This window comes from Schistocerca americana, chromosome 9 (genome assembly GCF_021461395.2).
Source record: "Schistocerca americana isolate TAMUIC-IGC-003095 chromosome 9, iqSchAmer2.1, whole genome shotgun sequence".
NCBI classification, from domain to species: domain Eukaryota; kingdom Metazoa; phylum Arthropoda; class Insecta; order Orthoptera; family Acrididae; genus Schistocerca; species Schistocerca americana.
In genome coordinates this window covers 59,904,451-59,928,301 of record NC_060127.1, presented here as the reverse complement: position 1 = coordinate 59,928,301, position 23,851 = coordinate 59,904,451, and the positions used below count along the sequence as shown (strand labels likewise).

The 23,851-nt window shown below is 39.5% G+C and overlaps 1 protein-coding gene across 2 annotated transcripts in view; it reads left to right on the top strand.

Moving 5' to 3' along the window:
* The window catches only part of LOC124551135 (speckle-type POZ protein-like), an 84,150-nt gene extending 61,193 nt beyond the window's left edge, over nt 1–22,957 (top strand). For both annotated transcript variants that reach the window (XM_047126097.1, XM_047126098.1), the window contains exon 4: nt 20,546–22,957. In XM_047126097.1, the coding sequence (XP_046982053.1) occupies nt 20,546–20,816 (271 nt within the window). In that variant the 3' untranslated portion in view covers nt 20,817–22,957. The remainder of the gene's footprint in view (nt 1–20,545) is intronic.
* Nucleotides 22,958–23,851: the final 894 nt, after the last annotated feature.

Here is a 23,851-nt window from a genome sequence, read left to right as displayed (position 1 = left end):
TCACCACAGACCAGGGAAGGCAGCTTGAATCCGTGCTGTTTAACAAACTCCGTGTACTCTGTGGGGTGGATAGATTCCGCACTACGGCTTACCACCCACAGAGCAACGGACTGGTCGAGCGGTGGCACAGGACTCTGAAAGCGGCCCTCATGTGCCAAAGTGGTGAGTGGTCCGACGCCCTTCCCTGGGTTATGTTAGGAATATGCACGGCTTACAAGACAGACCTCCAGGCTTCACTTGCGGGGGTCCTGTATGGTGAGACCTTAGTTCTCCCTGCAGAGTTTGTCAACGACAAAGCAATTGTCGACCTGTCCGACCTCCCCACCCTAGTTGAGCTTGTCCGGACACACATAGCTGCAATCCACACGTCTCCTCCATGACTGCACACCCGTCCTCAGGTCTTTCTGCATTCGGCACTGGACTCTTGCTAGTTCGTTATGTTACGGGATGACACAGTCAAACCGGTATTACAGCCACCTTACTCTGGCCTGCATCAAGTAGTGGCTGTCGGCAAACAGTTTCCCTTCAACTTGTGAAACCAGCTTGGATGATGGAGGAATCTGTACCGCACTCTCTCAAGTCGAGTGTTCCTCTGTCAGGTGATGACTCCGAGCTCATACAGACTGCCCACTCCCCTGTACCCCACAGTGATTATATGTGCTCCGAGCCTACACCCATGGGCAGCTCAGTTGCGTGTGACGATACTCTAGCCTTGTTTCACTCAGGCACTGCACGTGACAATCCACAACCTCAGGCCCAGTCACATGTTGCACGTGACATTAGCCCATCACAAGTGTCGGCAGCCAATGCCCCCACATAGTGTTCCAGTGTTTCTCCTGAACTACATTATTTTTCTCCACCACCTCTGCTAGTGCCCCCTGTCCACTGTCGACGAAATCTGCATCTCAATCAACACCTCTGAGTGCCCACGCTATGAGCTTTCCTTGCAGCTCCACGAGGGATCCATCTTCGTCCTCCATATAGGGGACACTTCATGCGGGTCCACCCCCATGTCACATATCACTATCCTGCGCACAGTCCCCATCCCAAACTGGGTGGATACGGCTGGCATAGCTGCAACATTCAGCACCGATGGGATGCTCAAGATTCGCATCCCCCTCTCCGCCTGTACTGTGACACCGACATTTTCCATGCCAGTCCATTTCACGTGTGCAGGTCGACCAATCCGTCCCCCCCACTGGATGGTGGACTATACCAATGCTAGTCCACCCTGCACAGACAGCATGGACTCTTCGCACACGCCTCTACCAAACAGTGTGCATCCCACAACACCAATACACAGGAAGACGCCCATGTCCTTCCCCCAGTGCTCCACAGTCCTGTGGGGGAGGGGGGGGGGGGGACCCTCAACCTCAAGTAACTGCCACCTACGAAGTGCAGACTAAACAGTCTTTGGGGTCTCATGGTTCTTTGGTTTGGTCTGGTGGACTTTGGTTGCAATGTGCATGTTGTGAATTTCTGTAGTGTTTTTCTTGTGTTTTATGTAATTACTCTGACTTAATAAAAGTGCCTGATCGTAATTGGTTGGAGTTTTCTGTGCGCGGTCAGTCGCTACACCCAGAAAACTCACAAATGTATAGGTATTGGTATTTCGATTCGAGGCTATGTTACTTGTGGTACGAAAATCAAGCTATTATCAACTACTTTGTAGTAATGCTTTAACTCACCAAGCACCATTTTTGAGGCAAGGAAGACAATACACTAGACTAGAAAAATACAATCATTGTTATTGACTAACTAATAAAGACTTCTGTTACGTTTGATCATACCCTGTGGTGCCATGGTTGTGTCCCAGCATTACATTTTCAAAAAACTTTGGACAATAAGTGCTACTAAGTTGTTGCAGTTTGATGAGATCATTTACCGTATTTACTCGAATGTAAGCCGCACTTTTTTTCCGAGTTTTTTGTAATCCAAAAAACCGCCTGCGGCTTAGAATCGAGTGCAAAGTAAGCGGAAGTTCTGAAAAATGATGGTAGGTGCCGCCACAACTAACTTCTGCCGTCGAATAGATGCAGCGCTACACAGGCATGTTAAATACTGGCGCCAAAACCTCTGCGTCAGTCAATAAATTTAAAAAAAAGGTGGAAGACGAGCTTTTTTCTCTGCCCCGAGTTTCGACCACTGCTTTTTCATACATTATCCAACGAAGTAAGTACGAATTATGTATTGTCCATCTTCTAATGTAGCAGCATTTCAATGTACTACGAAAATCCGACTGGCAAGACTGTTTGGGATGTTTGTAAATATGGCCAACTCTACGTTCTGAATTTTTTCCTACCTGTGAGAAGAGATGGTTGCTAATAGGAACTTCTATGAATTGTGAATCAAATGCAGTATTCTCTTCACCATAAGAATAATATGAATATAAGCATTTTGCCATGTATTCTTTCATGTTTGCTGCTATCTCATTTAAATCCTGTCTGCCTAATAAACTACAAAACTAGAGTGAGACAACAGCAAACACAGAAGAATATACGTATCATTTCATGTCATGTTTATATTCGTATTATTCTTATGCCTAATAGTGATACAGTCAGAACTGAAGCACAGCAATTGAATAGATTTTTAAATGTACGATGACTCTAATTTCTGTGCAGAATGTAATGTACTAAAGAAGCGTCTGCAAAGATTTTCAAATGGAGAAAAATTTTACGCTTAACATCTTCTATCATACACAGTCTATCATTTGGTTCTTGTTGATTGTTATCAAAGAAAGCAACAGTGTAAGTGACAACAAATAGCAGTCTCTTGCCATTGTTTCGCTAATGAGGCGATTCCTCCTCCACCTCCTCCTCTTCCTCTTCTTCTTCTTCTTCTTCTTCTTCTTCTTCTTTTATGCAATGCATGACACAGTACAATAACATGCATGACACAGTACAATAATGCATTTTCAGCTTAGAGTGACGTAAACACCTATAACATAGAGAACGGCAGATCAAAGAAAATTAAGCAATCAATTCAAACCAGACGAAGCACGTGAAAAAGGAAGGATACCTGTATAAATATGGACAGAGCGCCTGATGCATAGCAATGGCTACCTGGTAAAGCTTACGACTTGAACCAAACTACTGTAACTGTATTGTCATTCATTCAACCTAAATTGTGTCTCATATTACAATGGGCCAACTTCGTTTTGATTTGGAGGTATGGCCTAAAACTTTTCTCTCCCTTTGAATTTCGAGTCTCAAATTTCAGGTGCACCTTTGATTGGGGAAAATTTTTTTTCCTTGATTTTGAGTCTCATTTTCAAGTGTGGCTTAGATTCGAGTGCAGCTTAGATTCGAGTAAATACGGGTATGTGTTGTATTAATTAAACTACATATTTTCTTAATATGCAATGAGAACTTCACAATGTACAAAATATAAGATGTAAACATAACAAAACATGAGTAAACAACCTTCCAAAAAGAAACCAAAGTTCAAAATCTTAAATTTATTACTCAGACTACATCAAATTTAGAGTGCAAATCACATGGTGGTACTACAAATGTAACTTAATTGTACTGTAAATTTAAAAAAAATAAAAGTTACACGTGGCTCACATTAATAGCATTACTAATCTAACTTAGGGTTCAAGAAGCACTTATTGATGAGCTTAGCTTCAGTAGTTGTATTAGTCTTTAAAGTAACCTAAATCGCCTGCATTATTTATCAAAATATGTAAAAATTTGCTGTATAACTTTATAAAACACACATGCCATTAATGTGATTAACTTACAGCTTAAAGTATAATAATAGTTCGTTCTTTATACCAAAGCAAACAATGTTATTCTCTTGTTGAAATTGTCTGTTTTATTTGTTAAAAACTGGTCTTAGTTGGAGTAACACTGATATCAAGGACAGACAACACAACAGTGACTTGTATCCTATCGTGCAAAATGTTTGCGATCTTCTGCTGATAATGCTAGCATGTAACCTCACATAACGGAGACTGCATTAAACTCTGTAAAATAGCATTTTCAGCAGTTGTAATACAAATTCACATAGGTAAGGAGATGTAGGTTTTTATCCTTTCAAGTATCCACATTCAACTAATTTCAAAATCGAACAAATATTATAGGGACTCAACATTAGTATTAACTTTATCTTATAGTACAAAATGTTCGTTATCTTCAGCTGGTAATCCTAAAGCATGCTACCACACAGTGGAGACTTCGACATGTTGGCCCTAGTGTAGTCACAGTATTGTAACAAATTACCCCTGTTGTAGCAAAATTGTAACAAATTACCCCATAAATCATCATGTTACAGCAAAATTCGAAGTAGTTGTCCCATATGATACAGAATTGTAACAGGTTACCCCATACGTAAACATTGTTACACAAATTTTTATCACATTTCATCATATGTCATGAACACAATGTGGATACTGTTGGGGCAATTGTGGTCGGTTTGTTGGCTGACTACCACAACTTTGGATACTGTTGTAGGGCAGTGATGGCCAGTTAACAAATGATGGCTGCCGTTACCTCAGATACTATTGTGGGGTAATGATGAGTAGTTGACATTGTGACTACAGTTAACCTGGACACTGTTTTGGGGCACTGATTGTCAGTTCACAATGTGACTGCCATCATTCCAATCATTGTGATTACTGTCACTGCAATTGCAATAATTTCAGTGTTACATAACAGTGTAACGACTTGCCCCTGTAATAGCAGAAATTGAGGCAAGTTGTCCCGTGCATCGGCATGTTACAGGAAAAATTATAAAGTTGTACCATACATCACCAAGTTAGAGCAAAATTATATCAAATTACCCTCATTACAGTAAAATTGTAAGGAAGTATTCCATGCATAGACATGTTACAACAAAATTGCCAATAACTGTCTCATACATCATCATGTTACAGTAAAATTGTAACAAAATGCCCTACACATTACCACACTTACATCAGAAATGTAAAAAATTGATCTTGTTATAGAAAAATTAGATTCAGTTACTCATACATTGCTATTGTACATCAAAATTGTAAATAACAAATTGCTTCTGTTACAGCAAAATTATAATAAATTGCCCCATATATTTAAGCAGAATTGTTACAAATTCCATGTGTCAGAGACTAAAAAAAGTTGACTCATGCTCAATAAAGTCAAAAGTTGTTCCAGCAAGCAAATGTGATTAGTCAGTAAGTTAAAGACTAGTCAATGCCAGCAAATCAACAGTTGTTCCAACAAGTATAACACTGACATTCATTACATCATGTGTGCCACTTGATACGCTACCCATGATACCAGGAGCCACATTCCCTTTACTATGACGTCATCATGACAACACGTGCTGTTCATTGACTGCTTGATGCCACAATCTAAGATGCTGGCTACTTACTGATTGACAATTTCATTTTAATGGCCATTAAAACTCTGCACTGATTGTAATGTCATATGGTCAATATCAGTGATCCACATTTGATGTCTCAGTAATGACATAGTAGAGGGTGCGTGGGTGTGAAGTCATGGGTAGGGGCGCCCAATTCATATTCTTGAGGAGAAAAAACCTTGTTTCACAAAGTGCCTAGTATCCAGCGCAAGTTGGTCTATCGATTACTCATACAATTTTGATGCGCATCCCTTTTGATTTTATGAACGCACTCTGTAAGTTGATTTCTGAATGAATTGTAAGCTGCGCGGGGTAGCCGTGCGGTCTGAGGCGACTTGTCATGGTTCGTGCGGCTTCCCTCGTTGGAGGTTCAAATCCTCCCTCAGGTATGGGTAATGTGTTGTCCTTAGCGTAAGTTAGATTGAGTAGTGTGTAAGCCTAGGGACAAAAAAAAAGGTTATAAGTTGATTTTTGAATGCGTGCATAGTGTGCTTGATGTCTCTGTTGGGGGAATATTTGTCACATCTAGAAATTAACTTTCCTGCAGGCAAAAGGGGGACCAGGCTATACAAGCTGAGCGGAGTAAAGCCGAACAAGTGAATGCCAATCGCTGTCTGATTATGTTGTTGTTTGGATTTGCACATAATCAGCGTTGTTATAATTACTAGGAAAATCCATAGATTCAGACTACAAGAGTGGAAATAAACGACTATCAGGAATAACAGGCAAGAAAAATTAAGTATTAGCTTCTCAGTGTATGCAGGAAAATGAAATTTTGTCAGAAGATTTTTGGCGAGATTGTTACACAAGTAAGGACAAGTTGTACAGTCCCCATCTAGCAGCCGCTTAAGTTCTATTCTGGAAGTAGCGCAGAAAATGGTTTGTACAAACATAACTATGCCTAACCGGAGAATAATCAGGGATAACTGAACCGGTGGTTTTGGCAGGATTTGTGAAGTTAATCGGCGAATAAGTTTTGACAAAGGCAGGAATAGTTCCATAATTAGCCATGACAAGATCATTTGTTAGAACGAGGAAGGAGAAGAAATGGGGACATCACACAAATTAGGGATTCCAAATTTATATAAAAATCTCGTACTACTATTTTTCGATCTCATGCTCGAGAAACTGGAGCAGATGAATGAAATGTGAAACTATTTTCTAACATAAAGCTTTTTTCTTGTATTAGTCCTAATAGGCATTTTATGTTGGTCTTCATGAATTATATTCTGTCGTGTTATAAAAATGACCATTTTTGCCAAAACAGTCTCGTTTATTTGGTGTGTGTTACAATTTATGCAGTGTTAGAAAGGCCTATTTTGTTTTATGTAGCAGACAGTGACAAAATAGACGTAATCAGATTTAGAAACCACACCAGTCTTGGGTACTATTTGTATTTGTATTAACAGCTTACGCAGTATTAGACAACAATATTTCGATTTTTCATGTAGCAAAACGTTTGACGAAATTTGATGAGGTAGTAGACTCCTTTGCAGACAGGAAAGCACGCCATGTAAAGCTGTAACAAGATTAGAGAGAAAACAATGCTAGGAGCTAAGGATTGAAGAAATGTGTACTGTATTGCTTGTATCTTGTCTTTACTGGTTTTATGTATCGTATATTTAATTTTATGTCACCCAAAACAGAAAGTTATTATCTAACAAGCAATAAAGAGTGCAAACTTTCTGAGGAGTTCTTGCTCTCCCGATTACAAATAATCCCATCCAGTATTAATTGCGAGATTTTTTTAAAGTGGGGCAGGATGCCAAACCAGGCAACTGGGAGCAGGAGAGGCACCACAGGACATTTTAATTTCCACTGGCCTGAATATAGTTTGATGACATCCAGTACAAAATATACACATTTCAATTCCACCGAGTGAAATACAGTGATGTACAATAGGAGAATGCTGTGTGAAGTGGGATGGCACTGCACTCTGGCACACTTAAGACCAAATAACATGCCTTACATTTCCTTGAACATATATGTTTTATGTATGAGACTCCGCAGAAAGATGTGCGCTACAAAATGAACATATTTTTGAAAATTCGATTTTTTTAAAATTTTTGTCATATCTCAAATGCTTGAGGGAGGGGGGGATGGGAGGGAGGAGGGGCCCCACTATCTTAGTATTTCCTCAGTTCGGAAATATTGTAGATCCGAGCCTGACGCGCAGAACAGTCTGAGTTATAGTGGGGAAGAGTGTAGTTCTCACGTGACCCGTGTTAACATTTAGTGATTTTGCTGTTTCCACTTTGTTTACTGCTCTCATGTTAAATGAAAACAAAATGGATTTCTGTGGCCGGGAGGTATCAAGTGAATTAAAATACATTCACATAATTACGGAAGGCTAATATACGTTATTAGTTTCAGATTTTGTTTTATTTTCATTTTTCTGGCAGCCATGCATTAATTACCTTGTAGAACAATGAAGTTATTTTTGTCGGTTTGCTAAAGAAATTTGGTATTTATTAATCTTTTACACTGAGGCAGCCCATGTGTTTGAAACATAGTGTTTAGTTCCACACTATTGGCTAATTTCAAGTGTACATTTTCATCTTCTAGCACTTATGGTATTATGCCATAATAAAGAATCAAAAATGAGTCAATACAGTACTGGTACTCCAAGAATATTTACGTCGAAGCCCACTTCATTGAGAATCTGGACATACGAATGTGCTCTTTATAAATATGCGCTTCAAATGTGCCAGTTTAGTATGGTTCACAAAATTACGATGCTCTTGGAGTATCCTCTGGTGTCTTTTTTATGACATAATGTAAGATCTTTTAATGTTTTACACGTACGAACATATGGGCTTCCTTTGTCATTGCAGCTGCCAAAGCGCGGTGATGCCTGTTATCTGGCGCTCTCTGACGAATACTGAATGAACCTGTTTATAATAGGTCGCGGGAAAATATTATGAATGGTGGTTTGGAAAGCGTTAATCTTGAAAGTAAATTTCCTTTCACGCAAGTTGTACTATGTGCGAGAATGTACTATGAATTTCTTAAATCACAGAGCGTTTGACGAGCCATTTAGAAGTATTTCGAGCCCAGAAGATCAGACATTCATGTAGTTCTTACGAGCAAATTGATGTAGTGCTACAACGAGCTCTCTGTCCTCTGCGGTAGTTAATTTATTTGTGGAAAACTTTGAGGACAAGTCACCAGACTAGGCTAAAAGCTTTAATGGCACATTTGTGTGATATATCTTAAAGTGTAACACGCGCAATATATCAACATTATATGTAAAAGTTTAGCTTCTCTTTCAGCTTATTCACATTAGAGACCAATATTATATGTAAAAGCTTAGCTTTCTTGTAATAACACTATGTATATTAATTTAAAACATTAACTTTTCCTTTTTGTGTATCTGCGCTACTTAACAGTGATGTCGCTATTAGCTGACTACTTCATGTGTCCTGTGGTCTGAATATTCACTGTCATCAGCTGGCGGGATCACATGACATGAGCTACGACTGGCTTACAAAAGCGCATCGAAATCTCGATTACAATGGTTCGGAAAGTAACATGTGGTGTTTGGTGGAATTCGAATTTATCCTTTTGTAATACGAAAATATGCAGAGTACATGTTGCTGTACATCAAAAATCTTTCCAAAAGGATTTTTCTTTCCTGAGTTTCGTTTTCTAAAGTGTCGGTAAATTCTACGCCCTTGTATAAAAACATAACCATTCAAAGGATTGATAAGTTTTACAGTTCCAACGGAAAATATACTGTCTCTTAATAACACAGAAAAAGTGTGTTTTCATCCAGGAGAAAGTGTATTTTTAACCAAGAAATCTGGGAATTTTTTTTTTCCTTGTCTGCGTATACACCCTGTTAATGGCATGGCCGCTTTCACAGGTGACCCGGCTCCTGGTGGGTTAGGATAAAGGTGTGACAGCACTGGAATAGGAAGTGCTGGGTGGGTGGATTCGGCAGGTCTTCTTGCTCCTGGATCTTCCACAGGGATATGATTGTTGTGGCAAGTGGTTGGGATCAGGAGTGGCATAGGAATGGACTAAGATTGTATGGAGGTTGGGTGGGCAATGGAAACCACTTATAGGAGGGGTGGGATGTATCTCCTCACCCACCCAAACCTCCATAACATCTTAGATCACCACTATACCGCTCCCATTCCCAACCCCTTGCCACAAGGATCATATTCGTCATTTACCAGCTCTGCTGTAATCATTGCTCAAGTTCTTATATTGGTATGACTACCAACCGGCTGTCCACTATGATGAACAGCCACCACCAAACTGTGGACAAGTACAGAATAGATCACCATGTGACACAACATGCAGCTGAACATTACATGCTTGATTTTAATGGTTGCTTCACTGCCCGGGCCATCTGGATCCTCCCCTCCATGACCAGCTTTCTGGATTGTGCAAATGGGAGTTATCCTTAAAACACATTCTCTGCACCTGTTAATTATCCTAGCCTCAAGCTACGGTAACATACTGTCCCTACACCCTCCATTCAACTGTTTCCAACCCCTCTGTCCTACCTGTCATCTCCCTGCTCCACAACCTCCTGACACTGTGCATGTTGGCATTCTAGGCTGTGCGCACTCCACCAGACAGCATTCCTCTTTCTCCCAACCCATACACTACTATTTCTACCCCTTCCCTGCCATCTTCAAATTGTTTCTTGCATCCCACATGATAGTTGCATTCCAGTCAAGCAGCTGGAGGTGGGGATTATGTGTGCATGAGGTGTGCTTACTTGTGTGTAAGAATGACATGTGTTTTTCTTTTGCTGATGGGACCTTTCTTCTCCATCTTTACCGTGCTGTGGTCATGTACAGACTAGATTACAGTAGTCAGGTTTATGGTGCAGCAGCTCCTTCCTCTCTGCAACTACTTGACCCTGTTCACCATTGTGGGGTGCGTCTGGCTATTGGTGCCTTCCACACTAGTCCCATTGACAGTCTCGTCACAGAAGCAGGGATTCCCCTCTACAAATACAACAGGGCCATCTTCAGTTTCTTACGCAATTGCCCATGTACCCTGTCCTCTTTGCAAACAAGGGATATCTCCCTCTTGATAATTGACCATAGGAGGGCCTGCCATTTGGCATGCAAACCACTTCCTTCCGTCGGGATCTCCATATCCCTTCACCGGAAGGCACCCCTTGGATTTTCTCTTCCCCCTCCCCCCCCCCCTTCCCCCCTAGACCATGGATTAGGACCAACCTATTTCAGGATCCTAAAGTCTCTGTTGCCCCTGTGGTTTTCCAGCGTCTTGTACGTGCCATCGCTGCAGAGTTCCATGGTGCCACCGCCCTCTACATTGATGGTTCTAAGACAGTCGATAAGGTGGATACACTTTCACATCTCCTACTGGCTTAGAACACCATTTAGTGTGCTCACAGCAGAGCTTCTACCCATTCACAGTGACCTCCATTTTGTTTCTCAGATCTCCCTCCACAGCATTTTAATTTGTTCCAACTCGGTGAGCAGCCTGCAGGCTATTGACTGATGCTACTCTTGTCACCTTTTGGTCTCTGCTATCTGTGACCTTGTCTCTGCCCTTGGCCATACCACCTGCTCAGTTGTCTTTCTCTGGGTCCCAAGTCATATCATCCCAGGGAATGAACTGCCCAACCAGTGCTCGAGAAACAGATAGCAGATACTTAGCCACATTCCCTTTCATGTTTCCAAGTGCGGATTTACGTTAACCATCAATTTGCCCAAAAATGGAATGACATCTGGTGCTCACAGTAATAAACTTCGCACAGTCGAGGAGTCTACTATAGTTTGGAACTCTTGCTTCTGCTCCTCATAAAGGAGTCCACTGTTTTATGCCGTCTATGTATTGGTTGTACCAGGCTCACCTACTGTTTCCTCCTGTGTAACGAACCACCCCACAATGTGGGTGTTGAGTCAGTCTGACACTACCCCACATCTTGGTGGAATGTCCTCTTCAATTGGCCCTTCATGCAAAGTACAGTCTTCCAGATTTCTTAAATTTAATGCTAGCAGATGATTCGTGGGAGGTTGAACTGGTCCTGAGTTTCCTCTGTGAAAGGGTTTTCTATTCCAGATGTAAGATTTTGCTTTACTCCTGGAGCAGGGGCAGGGTGATTGTGGTTGGGATCTCTCTGATCTCTCTTCATGTCTTCTCAGTCTGGGACACTATGACCACTCCTCCATGGAAAGACTGCCCTTTTTTCCAGTTTTTACATTTGGTTTCACCTTTTGTGCCTTTCACTGTGTGTGTTTTAACTTCATTATTTTATGATTTGACTCCCCTCACTGGATCAGTCTGGACCCTCTTTCTTCTGTGAGTAACTTCCGAATCATGGGACTGATCACCTCGCTGTTTGGTCCCATAAACCCTCTCAATTAACCAATCAACAGTCAATGTTCTACTGATGAAGGGTGTGGCTGAAAGCTTTATTTAACTTTCTTTAAATTGTGCCCATCTGCAACATAATATGATTTCTTTACAATAAGTAGCAATCCATAATTATATAGGGTGAATCATAATTAATGGCTTAAACACACACAGTTGATAGTACGCGATACCAGAACCAAAAAAATCTTGGTAAATATAGGGACGAAAATGCATACCTTAAGAGATATGAGCAATTTTGCATCTTTGATACTGTGAAGCAAATCTCTTCTACTGCAAGCTCTTTGCTTTCCATATTTTGGGAAGTGTTAATATGGACACCAAACAACAAGAAAAAATGTCCATTAAACATGTGCTCTAAACTGCATACCTTAAAAGTTATGAACACTTCATTAGAAGAATTGTGTTCCAAAGTACTGAAGATGGAAAAAGTGCTCATAGCTCTGAAGGGATGCATTTTAAGAGTACATGTTTACTGGACCTTTTTTTCTCATCTTGCTCCTTATTATCACTTCCCAAAATATGGAAAGCAAAGAGCCTGCAGTAGAAGAGATGTGTTTCACAGGATCGAAGATGAAAAATTTCTCGTAGCTCTTAAAGTATGCATTTTCGACCCTGTGTTCACTGAGACTTTTTTGCTTCTAGTATCGTCTACTTTCTACTGTGTGTGTTTATGCCTTTAATTATGATACACCCTGTATACACAGTCCCTGAAGCATTCTATGTCATCCCATAGAATTGATCATAGATTAGCCACAGCCAGATTAGGAAGTTAATGCCATATGTATGTGTTGTTGTTGTTGTGGTCTTCAGTCCTGAGACTGCTTTGATGCAGCTCCCCATGCTACACTATCCTGTGCAAGCTTCTTCATCTTCCAGTACTTACTGCAACCTGCATCCTTCTGAATCTGCTTGGTGTATTCATCTCTTGGTCTCCCTCTACGATTTCTACCCCCACACTGCCATCCAATGCTAAATTTGTGATCCCCTGATGCCTCAGAACATGTCCTACCAACCGGTCCCTTCTTCTTCCCAAGCTGTGCCACAAACTCCTCTTCTCCCCAATTCTATTCAATACCTCCTCATTAGTTATGTGATCTACCCATCTAATCTTCAGCATTCTTCTGTAGCACCACATTTCAAAAGCTTCTATTCTCTTCTTGTCCAAAATATTTATTGTCCATGTTTCACTTCCATACATCGCTACACTCCATACAAATACTTTCAGAAATGACTTCCTGACACTTAAATCTGTACTTGATGTTCACAAATTTATCTTCTTCAGAAACGCTTTCCTTGCCATTGCCAGTCTACATTTTATATCCTCTCTATTTCGACCATCATCAGTTATTTTGCTCCCCAAATAGCAAAACTCCTTTACTACTTTAAGTGTCTCATTTCCTAATCTAATTCCCTCAGCAGCATCAGACTTAATTCGACTACATTCCATTATCCTCGTTTTGCTTTTGTTGATGTTCATCTTATACCCTCCTTTCAAGACACTGTACATTCCGTTCAACTGCTCTTCCAAGTCCTTTGCTGTCTCTGACAGAATTACAATGTCATCGGCAAACCTCAAAGTTTTTATTTCTTGTCCATGAATTTTAATAACTGCACCAAATTTTTCTTTTGTTTCCTTTACTGCTTGCTCAACATACAGATTGAATAACGTCGGGGCGAGGCTACAACCCTGTCTCACTCCCTTCCCAACCACTGCTTCCCTTTCATGTCCCTCGACTCGTATAACTGCCATCTGGTTTCTGTACAAATTGTTAATAGCCTTTCGCTCCCTGTATTTTACCCCTGCCACCTTCAGAATTTGAAAGAGAGTATTCCAGTCAGCATTGTCAAAAGCTTTCTCCAAGTCTACAAATGCTAGAAATGTAGGTTTGCCTTTCCTTAATCTATGTTCTAAGATAAGTCGTAGGGTCAGTATTGCCTCACGTGTTCCAACATTTCTACAGAATCCAAACTGATCACCCCCGAGGTCGGCTACTACCAGTTTTTCCATTCGTCTGTAAAGAATTCGCGTTAGTATTTTGCAGCTGTGACTTATTAAACTGATAGTTCAGTAATTTTCACATCTGTCAACACCTGCTTTCTTTGGGATTGGAATTATTATATTCTTCTTGAAGTCTGAGGGTATTTCACCTGTCTCGTACATCTTGCTCACCAGATGGTAGAGTTTTGTCAGGACTGGCTCTCCCAAGGCCGTCAGTAGTTTTAATGGAATGTTGTCTACTCCCGGGGCCTTGTTTCGACTCAGGTCTTTCAGTGCTCTGTCAAACTCTTCACGCAATATCTTATCTCCCATTTCATCTTCATCTACATCCTCTTCCATTTCCATAATATTGTCCTCAAGTACATCGCCCTTGTATAGACCCTCCATATACTCCTTCCACCTTTCTGCTTTCTCTTCTTTGCTTAGAACTGGGTTTCCATCTGAGCTCTTGATATTCATACAAGTGGCTCTCTTTTCTCCAAAGGTCTCTTTAATTTTCCTGTAGGCAGTATCTATCTTGCCCCTAGTGAGATAAGCCTCTACACCCTTGCATTTGTCCTCTAGCCATCCCTGCTTGGCCATTTTGCACTTCCTGTCGATGTCATTTTTGAGACGTTTGTATTCCTTTTTGCCTGTTTCATTTAGAGCATTTTTATATTTTCTCCTTTCATCGATTAAATTCAATATTTCTTCCGTTACCCAAGGATTTCTACTAGCCCTCGTCTTTTTACCTACTAGATCCTCTGCTGCCTTCACTACTTCATCCCTCAGAGCTACCCATTGCTCTTCTACTGTATTTCTTTCCCCCATGCCTGTCAATTGTTCCCTTATGGTCTCCCTGAAACTCTGTACAACCGCTGGTTTAGTCGGTTTATCCAGGTCCCATCTCCTTAAATTCCCACCTTTTTGCAGTTTCTTCAGTTTTAATCTACAGTTCATAACCAATAGATTGTGGTCCACATCTGCCCCTGGAAATGTCTTACAATTTAAAACCAGGTTCCTAAATCTCTGTCTTACCATTATACAATCTATCTGATACCTACTAGTATCTCCAGGATTCTTCCATGTATACAATCTTATTTTATGATTCTTGAACCAAGTGTTAGCTATGATTAAGTTATGCTCTGTGCAAAATTCTACCAGACGGCTTCCTCTTTCATTTCTTAACCCCAATCCATATTCACCTACTATGTTTCCTTCTCTCCCTTTTCCTACTCTCAAATTCCAGTCACCCATGACTATTAAATTTTCGTCTCCCTTCACTACCTGAATAATTTCTTTTATCTCATCATACATTTCATCAATTTCTTCATCCTCTGCAGAGCTAGTTGGCATATAAACTTGTACTACTGTAGTAGGCATGGGCTTCGTGTCTATCTTGGCCACAATAATGTGTTCACTATGCTGTTTGTAGTAGCTTACCCGCACTCCTATTTTTTTATTCATTATTAAACCTACTCCTGCATTTCCTCTATCTGATTTTGTATTTATGACCCTGTATTCACCTGACCATAAGTCTTGTTCCTCCTGCCACCGAACTTCACTAATTCCCACTATATCTAACTTTAACCTATCCGTTTCCCTTTTTAAATTTTCTAACCTACCTGCCCGATTAAGGCATCTGACATTCCATGCTCCGATCCGGAGAACGCCAGTTTTCTTTCTCCTGATAACGACGTCCTCTTGTGTAGTCCCCGCCCGGAGATCCGAATGGGGGACTATTTTACCTCCGGAATATTTTACCAAAGAGGACGCCATCATCATTTATCCATACAGTAAAGCTGCATGCCCTCGGGAAAAATTACGGCTGTAGTTTCCCCTTGCTTTCAGCCGTTCACAGTACCAACACAGCAAGGCCGTTTTGGTTAGTGTTAAATGGCCAGATCAGTCAATCATCCAGACTGTTGCCCCTATAACTACTGAAAAGGCTGCTGCCCCTCTTAGGAACCACGTGTTTGTCTGGCCTCTCAACAGATACCCCTCCATCGTGGTTGCACCTACGGTATGGCCATCTGTATCACTAAGGCACGCAAGCCTCCCCACCAATGGCAAGGTCCATGGCTCATGGGGGGGGGGGGGGGGGGGCTGTTAACTCCACAAGGCAAATGGCTGCTATGGGTTATTGCCATGACCAGGATGCATTGGTTGCTGATAAGTGGTGTATTCAGCAATTAATCGTGTTTCTGCACTAACACGGACAACTATAATCGTGTATGACTGTGACCTGGGGAGAGGACCTATTCTTGGAATGTTTTGGAGGAGCACTGCAGTCTTATTCCTGGTGTCATGATTTGGGGAACTCGATGGTAGTTATTGAGGAAACTGTGATGGTGTTATTATTGGGGAACTCGATGGTAGTTATTGAGGAAACTGTGATGGTGTTATGGTATGTCATGGGTACACTACATTCTCACGTGTTTCCTCTTGCACGTGCACATGTCTGTGCATGTTTGATATATGAAGTGAAGGAAGTCATAATGTTTTCAGTATTTTGATTGTCACCTTGATATTTCAACGTCCGACACTGAAACTTGATGATGGTAATAGTTTTTCTGTGTGTTAATTCTTGCGACACATTTTTCTCAACAATGGATGACTTATTGGACTCATTGGTTGTAGAAATTAGCATTTTGCTTGTGCAGGAAATGTCCTATTGAAAAATATTATGCCTTTTTCGAAATGTTGACCCCACTATCATTTCTTCGTCTGGAGAAAGGGGAAGAAGACACAGGTTTTCTTGGCAGGAAAATATGAGGATGAGGCTAATGAAACAACTGGTTTGACTCTGTCCTGTGGAGAATGAACCGTGGTTTTGTCAAAGAGTATAAACAACACCTTGGACATTTTCTCCCAAAAATTCATCTTCACAGCCCCTCCTCCTCCATGTCAGGAGGTTTCAGCAGTGTGCTTCTGTGACAGTTTGCGCCTTAAGAGCATAATGACGGTCCCACAATGTATTCGACATCACGTTGTGTAATGACTATTGGATCTCTGGCTTTTACTGTGGTGTTGAATCAACGTGTTTAACAGTGATTGCATTTTTCTTTTGTCCTGGTGTCGTAGTGACACAATTACCTCTTGTCGATGGCTGGCTAAAGACATCTGGCTTGATCTGACACAACTGCTGCAGCATTTTTGCTGCAACTTCAGTTTACTAGGCTTTATGAATGGCCATGAGGAGTTGCGTTACTCAGCAGGCAGTGACCTATGTCAGCTTCAGAATGTTGTGCAAAATGTAGAAATCTGATCTGTGACATATTTTCAGTTTTCCACTATTGCCTCTTCAAGCAGCAGGACTTCCTCTTCCAATTCCTGGCTCTTCACAGAGAGATTACCTGTCACTTTGTTCTTCCTTATTGGGAGTGGAAATGTCTGCACCACCTAACCACTATGTCATATGATGGTGGACTATTGCTGTAGTCTTTCATCAGCTAATCATACATTGTTGCAGTGTTGTACCCCTTCAAATGTCAGAGATGAATTACCACATGATACTTCATTTCGTGAATAGCTTACACCATTTTGTCTCCATTTCCCCAGTGGTGTTTCCCAGTATTGCAGCGCTGGAACATCGATGTGTGAAGCTTGTGCCAAGTGAGGTGGTAACAGCGCAGGCTGTTGTCAACACTAGGAGACTCCATCCCATTGTTCCAAAGGCGTAGTTGCCTCATTATGATTGTCACCTGTCAACCTGAGTGGTTCAGGTGTTCTTTTTATATCTTCACTACATAGCATAGTGTCACAGTCTTCATGCATCATAAATGCAGGGAAAATTCTTCGTAATCAGGTGTGTTTGATTGTATGCAGTGCCATTCAGTTTTTGTCAGAAGAGGTAGATGAGGAAGCAAAAAATCTCAACAACAGTTATGTGCCTGAGAGGATTGCAGGAACCACTAGCTATTCCACTCAAGAGAATGAAGAAGGGGAAACATAGCTACAAGTGCTTCCCAACATGTCAATACTTCAGAATCATATAGAAAATGGAGAAGAAACATTTATTTTGGGGGGGGGGGGGGGGATGTTGCCAAACACATTGTCAGAGGCTGTTTCCAAGTGACCCCTGTTCTGTATTTACATTTTCAATATCGTAGTTAGTGTGTTGCCCCCTATGCCAAGTTTTTTATGCCTTTTTCATTTTATGAGATTTCTTTCAGGTTGCAGGTGGTTGACCTTGGTTCACTTTTGTTGATCCTTTGTTAATGTGACTATTTATTTGGTACTGTAATGGGAAGCCATTGGCTTTGAACATCCTTGTTTATAGAATTATTAGTCTTCTGTAGATAAGTACAATTAGAAGGAAGGTCAGAGTTGGGCGTAATTTTGATGATTTATTAACAGTAAAATCGATTTTCGATCACATAATGATCATCTTCAGTGCTGGAAGTTAAAAATTTCACATAGTGATAAGTGAGTAAGAAGAAAGACCACAAATACACTTGAGTATAAACCAACTGTTGGCAAGAACATACCTTAGGCATACAAATTAAAGCTTGTAGGCACTCATGTGTAGTTATTAGCAGTAACTGAAGCTATGAAACAATAACAATAACTGAAGCTGCTGTTTACATTCACCTATACAGCACACCTCGGTGTGATGGGGGTTGGAACACCTTCTGTGTGGCATGTCACGTGAAGACTTAACATTACTTTATTTGGCAAGAAATTACCACAAAATACGAAATGCGCACTTTCAAATCATTAATTGAATGTTTCAAATTTAAAATTATACGTTAAAACTGCATAGCAAAAAGGAAGGGGGAAATGCACATCTTGCCAACATACACTGGTCTGTTATTTTCAAAACATCTTAAAAAAACATGTAAGAATAAAATCAAAAGGTAAAATTATAAAGTGTCAGATTACAGGACTAGTAAAAAAAAAAAAAATACAAATAACTTGACATCAAATATAACAGAATTTCTTATAGCGCAGTAACCACCATCTGGCGTGGGAAGTCAGAGGTACAAAGTTCTTAATTTACGTAAAATATTACGTTGAAACCAAGACGTCAGATACATAAATAGTGGTAATTGTTCAATAAATGTCACAATTTAACAGGTCAAAATGTCATGAAACACATTTTTTTTTTTTTTTTTTTTTTTTTTTTTTTGGTTAGGTGCAGACTAACAATTTTTTATCGTATTTAACAACGTGATACACACATCTACTTCACCCTGTTAGGACATGTTAACAAATTATAACTATAGCTGAGGCTTAATTACAAAAATCATCGTAATTATGAAAAGCAGAATGATTTAAAAGCGCATTGTGCATGCAGAGATCATTTGGGCACTCATGAGTAAGAACTACTGTTACAAATTGCAAAGAATTAGTGATATGTTGGCTAGAGACACAAGTGCCGAAATACGCTAGCCTAGTAGAAACCTCCACTATCACACCTATTATTTATAGAAAAAATTTCTTCATATGATACAAACAGAACTTGGGTATAAGGAAACAGTGTTCTCTTTAAAGTATAAAAGCTTTGTCCCTTAAAAATACATCACACTCTGATTATACACTTTTGTACAAGCACTGGGTCAGAATCCATCATTCATACATTTACAGTTGATACAACAGAAATGGAAACTGTCAAGCTAACTGTTTTGGATACTCATAAGAAGGAGATAATTTTATTACATGTCTTATAGCAGCAGTGGGACCCCTTATAACATAAAAACTGATTTTGAAAATACCCATATATCCAAAGTAGGTGATGACAATTAATCTAAAATGCAAGATGTGGATAAGTAGCAATATACATCGTACATCCAGAGGAAACTTCATAACTTAGGAAAGGTAACAGTACAAATAATTCCCAAATATACATCGTACTGTAGACAAATTAGAGCCAGATTACACACATTTTTCTGCAACTACTTGCTAAAGCAATTAAAATATAGTGAAACTAGCAACATGAAATAATCACATGAAAGTGATGAAGATTTAAATTTCTTGTGTATTGGGAAAACATATAAATTATCATAACCGAACGCTTAACATGTAGTGTGCATGGATTTTGTTAAAGGCCTATTATGACTGTCAGTTATGTAACCTGACCACCAGTTGACAGAGGTTATTACAAAACCGGTGCTAAAAGTACAAGCGAATTAACAATCTCAATAAAGAACCTCAAAAAATTGTTATACATTAAAATATGTTGGCTAGTGAAAGGTGTGGGTAGTGCAGTTAATGTAGTAATGCTGTTAATATAGTCATTTGGTGACAATCTGACTGCAGCTTGAGAGTCATGCAAAAAATACATTTGTGCGTAGGCTACAGCTATCGAACTGCACTCCTCTACTGAACGGTTTCATTCACAATTGAACCCCCACCACTATCAGTAGTGACCCCTTTTCAACTGTGCCAACTATGCAGTTAAAGGGCAAGTTACTGTGTGTGCAATCTACCTGTGCTTCAGACAGGAACATACAAATAATCAAAAAATTAATTACTTAACTATTAATTTTTCGAGGTGGTCATTAGTATTATGCTGATAATGTCACATAAGGTCCATGTGTGTGCAACTGAATAAAACCAATTTTATCGTGGCACACACATTTCACTTTAATTTTTTTAAAGGCATTACTAGTGGCCTCCTATATCTGAATATTTGTGTGTGTATATTTCAGACTACTTTCAATATAAGTGAAGTGCATATGGTATCATAATACTTGCTTCATTCAGTTGCACATAGATGCACCTAATGGGACAATTATCAACATAACGTGCAATTAGTGTGACAGACCAACATAAATTAGAAGTGATTATTATATTTCTTTTGTTGATGCATGGCTTGAACATATCAAGAAACTTGGACTGCCCATTGGGTTACAGGTATGATCTGATGGGCCTGAAGAGGCGCTGTGAACTGGAGCTGTGTCAGAGGCTGACGGTAGGCAACGCTGCACGGACCGCAGTGCTAGGCGTGAAACACTCCTGCCTGACGCTGCTGCAGATGACAGTGCCATTCATCGAGCAGAGGTATGCCGAAGTGATGGGCACTCCTGGCTGGGCTGTTGCCGTCCGCACCGACCCTGAAGCCATGGCTACTGTCAGCCAGTTCATCTCTGATGCTGCCAGGGGGGAGTACAGAATAAGACTCTGATTTCACCAGCTGCATTTCACTGTCGATAGTCACTGGCCGGTAAGAAAATAAAATCCTGCTCTCCGAATACTCAGTTCTCCTGGCTGGGCGACACTAACCTGCACCGATCCCGGAGCAGCATCTACTATCTGCTGGATCATTTCTGATGTTACCAATGGGGGGCAGAATCAAATTGAACTTTGATTTCAGTGACGGTGCTCTACTGCAGCTAGTCACTAATTGGTGAGGAAATAAAATATTTCTTGCCAAATAATTGGCTCTCCTTAAGCAGAAGCAGGGCTTCAAAATACTGCTACATGAACAGGAAATTGGCACCCATTTTGAACAAATAAATAAATGTTTGGAAATTGTTTTTGCCCTGTGAAACAATCCAGGAGAGGGGGACGGGGGATTTGTGCTAAGGTGTGGAGACAGGTCTGTTGTGCACTCTGTGGTGGTTTCCTGTATGTCTTATAATCTCACATTGTCTGATCTGAAAAACTGTGATAGAACTTAAGAGTAGCTAGTAACCTATATCATTGAAGATTGATGTCATGTTATTGATAATAGTCCTCATAGAGTATTTATGACCTTGGGCCATTACATCTGCAAATTCATGAAAATGTTATAATCCAATTTCAGATGTTGAATTTATCATCATCTACACACTTTTCACATTTGTCGTATTTTCTCAACATTACTTAACAACTTTATTTGCTTGTGTTGCTGTGTCAGTATCTATATTTCAAGTATTTATGTCCCTTCTATCCAAGTTGCCACTTTCTTCCATCAATGTAATTCCTCGTTACTTAAAAGTGTTTCTGACAGCTGTAATTCATTATTTTTTCCATTTCTTTTCTTATTTCTAAAATAAAGAATTTTGTTGATTTCTTTTTTCCAGAAATGTATGAATACATTTTTGGTATGCTGTTCTCACTCTGTCAGTGAAGACCCTGAGAAAATATTAATGTCTGTTGACCATGTTATTACTTGTAATTTTTCTGCTTCATTAAATACAAGCAGGGCTCCAAAGTAGTACTACATGAACAGGAAACCAGTTCACAATTTGAATAAATTAATAAACTGGAAATTGGTACTGCCCTGTGCAATAATTCTGCTCTGAAATTTTTCTATTCTGTTTTACCTCCATAATCCAAGAAACACAGTGTAAATGTAATGTGACATTACAGTTAGTTAATTTTTTTACATGTGGTATTTTTTTTTTTTTTTTTTAATCTGTTTGGAGGTACATTTATCTGAGATATATACATAAAGGGAATTTTCTGACAAATTTATTTTTTGTTCATTTAATCAACTGAAATTTTAATACTTTGACTGACAGCTGCATGAACTGTGCCATTTTTCAGAATTCCAGCCATTTTTATGGCTGTTTGAGAGAAACGTGTTGCTCAGAACTCAGTAAAGACTGATCGTGTGTCAATACATGTGATTTCATATTTAAAAGCACGACAAATTTTGCTGCATCAAATAATGGAATCGGAAATGTACTGAAATTTTTGCGTCCTGTCAATCGACAGGCTTGGCAGTCAGACTGAAGTCAGATTGCAATCATTGAGTAAACGCTCAGCAATAGGTACATTTTGTACCATGATGCCATTAAATTCCTTTTTAGAGTTACTGTTTTAATTTCATTCATTCTGTACTGTAGACTGCAGATGCATTGCCTTTTGGTTTTCAAGGTAAATGTAGTGTTTGGTTCATTGTCTATAATACACTTTGTAATCTTTGATTATAACTGAAATCTGTAACCAATTTCTTCAATGTTTCTTTTATACTTAATCAAACAAATAATTGTATTTGACTTCCTCCAAAGGAACATTCATAAAAGTTGATTTAACATTATATGTAATTAAATGTTTTCATAAAATAAAAATTATTTTGCAAATTAGTACTGTACTCTGGTACAATCAAATTGGGTGGTGGAATAAGTGCCACAGCATAATACATTGTGTGCAACTTCTGAAGACAACTTTTTTTTCTTATTCTAATCTACATATACCCAAAAAAATTTTCTTCTGCACACTATAGGTCTGTGCATAGTATATTCTCAAATCCTGTACTACATGTCACTCTGTCTATTCCTTATTATGATAATTGTGCTCCATGTATTTATTTCATCATCTATTATTTGTAGTAAAAAGATGCCTATTGTTCTTTCAATTAAAGTTATGTTACATAACATATTTATGCTACCTATTATCTGATTATGTTTAATTCTTAGCTTTTTTTGTATTTAAATACAGTATACATCTTTTGTAATATAACTTAGGTTTTGTGAAGCTGCTGTACTTTATATCAAGAGAAGGCAATGCCTGTCCGAGTGCAGTGTTGCCTGAAGTCAGTAAGAGAATTTAATGGCATTTGGTCCACAATTTATCCATAATGTGCAGTGAAATCTGACTAACCAACTTCAACACAACAGGGAATGAATAATATTAATAATATAAAAAAGACATTTCTCAACCATGTCAGCTATTCTCAACAATCATAGGGCGTGGAAAGGACTGATGGAATACATGTGCACAAAAAGACCAACAAACTATACTTGGTGACAAGGAAATTCATTGACATGATGAATTATCAATTAATGAATAAAGCAACAATTATCTTAATAACACAGTTCCTCACAGGTGTCGGTTTATTAGCATACCCTCTCAACATAATTCTCTCAGCAGAGGATTGTGTCATCAGAAGGATAGGACACAGATACTCTTATGAACACTTGCTACATGTGAGAAAGGAGTTCAGTAGAAGATATTTTCACCATATTGAGAAAATTGTAATAATTTTTACAAATTGAAATTAGTTGTGGTCAAATGTTTGTTATGAACATTAATTCTGTTCAAGAAATCTGTAGAGCACAATCGTAACATCTTAACATGAGTGGAAAATGAGAGCAAGCTACCCATCAAAATGACTGAGTTAAAAGTCAATAGCATTCACGTAGGCAAATTTTAACTACACAGTTCCCATGAAAACTGAATTTGGTTACTGCACAAATTACCCATGTTATGAAACAAAATGACCGATTGGAA